The sequence below is a fragment of the Plectropomus leopardus genome, chromosome 12 (genome assembly GCF_008729295.1).
Source record: "Plectropomus leopardus isolate mb chromosome 12, YSFRI_Pleo_2.0, whole genome shotgun sequence".
Taxonomy (NCBI): domain Eukaryota; kingdom Metazoa; phylum Chordata; class Actinopteri; order Perciformes; family Serranidae; genus Plectropomus; species Plectropomus leopardus.
In genome coordinates, this window is record NC_056474.1 from 733374 (window position 1) to 738036 (window position 4663).

General features: G+C 37.8%; 1 protein-coding gene across 1 annotated transcript; it reads right to left on the reverse strand.

Moving 5' to 3' along the window:
* On the reverse strand, positions 1–4663 carry cldn15la (claudin 15-like a). The gene is made up of 5 exons (XM_042498476.1): positions 4447–4663; positions 1569–1733; positions 1258–1339; positions 714–827; positions 1–90 (listed from the first exon to the last, which is right to left on the reverse strand). Exons 1-5 carry the CDS (start codon positions 4661–4663, stop codon positions 12–14), a joined length of 657 nt encoding a protein of 218 aa, XP_042354410.1. The 3' UTR covers positions 1–11.

Genomic DNA, 4663 nt, shown 5'->3' on the forward strand with positions numbered 1-4663 from the left:
TGTGTGTGTGTTTAGACGTAGGCTCTGGCTGAGTCTGGATCGGACTTGGCTGTAGCTGTGTAGACTTTAGGCTTGTTTCCATAGTAACCGCTGTAAAACAAGAGAGACAAAGTCAGACTCAAACTGTGCGAGTCCTTTTTTCAAAGCAGACATTTGGACGTGTCACAAACTTTGGAAAAAACAATTAATTTACAAAAAAACAACAAAATAAAAACAAAACTAGTGTAGATCATCCAGAAAACCATACCTAAAATGATCTATTTTAATATACCAGGAGTTCATTTTTTAAAATTTGTCACATAATTGTAGTTATTGTTAAGCATTTTTCAGGTTTTGTTTTTAGTTTTTTATTTTCCTTTTTAAAAACAATTTTTCCTCTACATTTCTTTTGATTTTTATTCATTTATTTATTTATTCTTGCAAATTTTGTTCTTTAAAAGGTTGCTCAGGTTTCAAAGGATTTATGATTTCTTCATTAGAGTCAAATAAAAAGTATGCATATTGCTCATATAAAATCTCCTCTTCGATTAAGAATCAATCAAAACTGATAGTGTCTGCTAAAAAAAGTAATGTAGCCAACTTCAACATAATATATATATATATATTTCAATTTAATAGCCTCTGAAAACATTTGAGCTGCACTTTTTCTGCACTTTCAATCTTGTTGCTGATAAAAGAAGACGATGAAACGCGGTGAGGTTTGAAGCACATACCCCTGCTTGCGTTCAGGTGACGCTCTCTTGCAGGCAGAGCAGAGAAAACCTCCACCCAACATGGACAGACTGGATGCACCCCATCCCAAATAAAGACCGGCACCGAGCTCAAACCTGCAAACACAAAGGACAGAATAAAAACACCTGCAAACACACAACACATTGTCATCCTATCTCGTCACATGTTGCCGAGGACTTCTACATGTTTAGCTCTTGGTATCCTTCTGTTGTTGACGTGCATGATGCCGCTACCGTGATGTCAACACAAGCACATGGTAAGGTGAAGAAAAAGGGTATAAAACATTTTTTAAAATAACATTTCACTTTACTTTACAGCACTTAAAATCTGGCTGAGACTCGTTATGTTTGTGGAATTTTTTTTTTTTTTTAGAGGATTGAGAATGAGAATTGGTTTAATATCGTTCAAAAACGTGCACAAAAAAATGCTAGAGAATGCAAAAAAAGTAGAAGATAATAATTATTATAATTTCAGATTTAACTTAGTAACTGAACTTTTAAAGAGTGTGTGTTTGGATCAGCTTACCTCACGCCACCGAATAAAGGGTTGTGAAACTCCTGCACGACTTGGAAGGCGTACCAGGAAATTGCTATCATGCAGCACAGACCTGCAACACACAAACCACACAAACATTCATAAAAAATTTAAAAAGCCTGTCGGTTTTGGACAACAAAGGGGCTGCTATCTGTACACATACAGCACTGTAAATTCACCTTGTGGCTAAAATAAGAATTGTATATATGACAATATGTTATATTTTATTGTCACTTCATAGTTTTGAGTTTTACTGTATCACATGTACCCAGTGAAGGTAAACCTCAGTCTGGGCGACTCACCAGCGAGGATGCTCAGGATCCCCCCGGTAATGGCCACCTTGGCCTTGGATTGGTCGGTGGCCGAGCCGATCTTGATGCACTTCAGTCCGAGCAGAGACACGATCATGGAGCCGAGGCCAAGCAGCAGAGAGATGATCATGAGAGCGCGACACGCCTGGATGTGAGCTGCAGAGAGGGAACGACAAAGTTTGGACAATTTCACCAAAACATCAGTGAGTCATCAACATAGACGAGCATCTGCACTGAATCGGTCAGAACTAGCAGGAACCACAAAGGTGGTTATCAGCTTTCTTTGTTAACTCTTTCTGCTTCATACTCTGAGTGCGTTCACAGACAAAGTCAAATGACGAGTTCAGCGCCTCATTTGCCTGCCACCTACTTCAACCTTTGAAGAACACTAAAATGTATTTCAGCACAAACTGACGCCGTTGCTACAATTAAGGCAACAGCTTACAGAAGATTATGTTTAGTGAATGCACAAGTTAATATGGACGATCTCTTTAGGCTGTTATATCACTGCATTATTTCCGACTAACAGCTGCTCATTCTGCAGCTCCGAAACTTTGCAGTGGATTTAAACATTATTGTCAAGAACTATGTTTAAGTTTGACACGGTCTTGTAATGAAGATACATAAATCACTTTAATTTTTGTCAAAAAATACAAAATAAAATGAATTTTACAAAATTTTATCTGTGATAAAAACCGACCATTAGCCAAATCATAACAACAGTGTAAAAACAGACAAATTAGAACTAAGCATATACACATGTGGTAACAGTACAGTTTGATCTGACAAAATTATTTTGCAAACATATGAATAAGGTAAATAATATTCTTGCTCTCAATTTAATTTTTTGCATCACTGATTAATTGTAGGCTCCTGTGAAAAAAAACAACTATGCATATAGCAATACTTTAAATGCATGGCACTGTTAGGTGGCATTTATGTCACATTATGGCTCAACATGTTGTATTAAGTGTATTTATATCATTTCAGCTGATATGCTGACACTGATTATCGAGTGACGCTCCTCAGAGAAGATGTGAAAGACGCTTTTCAGTTCTAAGTTGCTCCCGACCAGGTTAAGTCTGCAGTGAAAGTTGCCATGGCGATCCAAAATAAAAAGAGAACCAGCTATGTAGTACAGAAAATCGCTTTAGACTCCACAGACTAAGGCACTTATTTAACTTCATAGTCGCCCTCCAGTTGACCAAATTCAGTGACTGAGGTCACCTCTTTAAACTGTGATCTTGTTTCATCTCATCCGTCTCATTGCTCATATTTATGCCCTATAAAGCAGCATGGGTGATTTGTATCTCTAAAGTCGCCTTGTAAGAACATATCAGCACCACAACAATACAGATTTAAGGAGAAATTGATTCAAAATACTTATATGGAAGAAAGGAAAACAAGGAACTGGAAGTAATATTTTGTGTGTGTGTGTGTGTGTGTGTGTGTGTGTGTGTGTGTTTACAGTCCCCAGCTGCACTGCTGTGGTAATTTATGGACCAGATGACCTCTAATGATCATAAAAACCTGCCGCTCCTCTTTATGAGCCTCACACAGTTTCAGGACAGAAAGCTGGTGACAAAATCAATCATTTGGTAACATGATCTCAATCACAGGTTATATTTGTTATGTCTGTCTTTGTTGTGCACCAAATCAAACGTTTTTATTTCTGAGCCCTCTTGACCTATCTTGACACATTTCTAATTTTTCATTAACCCCTTAAAACGTGGATTGAAATTATTTTTTAAGTACAATTTGGAGGCACTTGTACTTCACTTGAGTATATTTTTCTCTTGATACTTTTTACTTCTTATTAAGGACATTTCGGAGGGAAAAATTTTTACTTCAGTCAATCTGCCATTTTTCTGACTGAGCAAATCTTTAAAATGAAATCCTAAAGTCAAACGAATGAGCAAATATTCAACAGAATAAAGCCAAAGTAAAGTGAGAATAAAGCCGCGCTGTCGGCCTCTCTCTGCTGGACGGCGGCAGGTGATTCCCTCCATTTTATTGTCGGTGGCGTAGGCTCAAAATGGCGCCCAAAAGATGATTTTATATGACAAGTCATGAGAGGAAAAATGTTTTTTTCAGTGCACTTATTGCACATTTTTTACTGTAAAAAATCAATTTGAGAAAAAAAAGTTGTGTTTTCTGTGCCACGGTCTAACCAGTAACTGTGATTTAATTTTTATTTAATTTTATTATTATTATAATTTAATTTAATTTTATTTTTTTTAACAATGTTTAAAAATAATGACAACAAATCTACCTTGTACCTTGTACCTAGAAAAAAAACGTAATCCTAAAGATCTTAATGTGTTTAAGGCGGGAAACTTCTGGCTGTAAATCTGCCAACCTTTGGACGAGTATTTCTGAAATGGTGCCACATGGAGTGCTGTCCTACTTACAACAAAACACAAGAATCAATCAAAAATACAAAAATCTATGACAGGTAGAGCCTGATCGAACCAGCGAGCTTCTTAAGTTTAGAGTTGATAACTTTATAAAACTTTTTCCGCTCTAAGAACCTGAACTATAGTTAAGGGGTTTCCTTTAGCAGCTTCATGGCCTCATTACGAGGAAGTTGACCTCAATGACTGTTTTTTTAAAGAACTAAATTTTAGCAAAGTATTTTTTCTAGATCTACAGTTCGAAGAGTAGTTTTTTAACAAGTGATAGACGTTTCAAACTTCAGCAAGAAGTCATGCCCCAATGGTCAATTATCCCTTTTTTCACACTTCTCAGAGGTCCTCACAAAGTCAGAAAATGTCTGTTAGAGTTTCATAAAAAGCCTTAAGTATCTTTGCTAGTTGGAAATTGGAAGAAAAAGACAAGAGCTCTTTGACGTCTACAGGGCACCTCTTACCAGGGAGGGCGAGCAGCGATTCAAAGTCTCGGCACTCGGCGATGCCGGCACTGTTCTCGGCGCAGGAGTGCCACAAGTTCTCAAACTGCCTCTGGGAGATGATGACGCTGCCGGACACGGACGAAATCTTCCAGTAGTCGTTTGCCAGCGACGCGCCGGTCATCAGCCAGCTGATGATGCACATGATGAACCCGGTCGCTTCCACAGCCGTCGACAT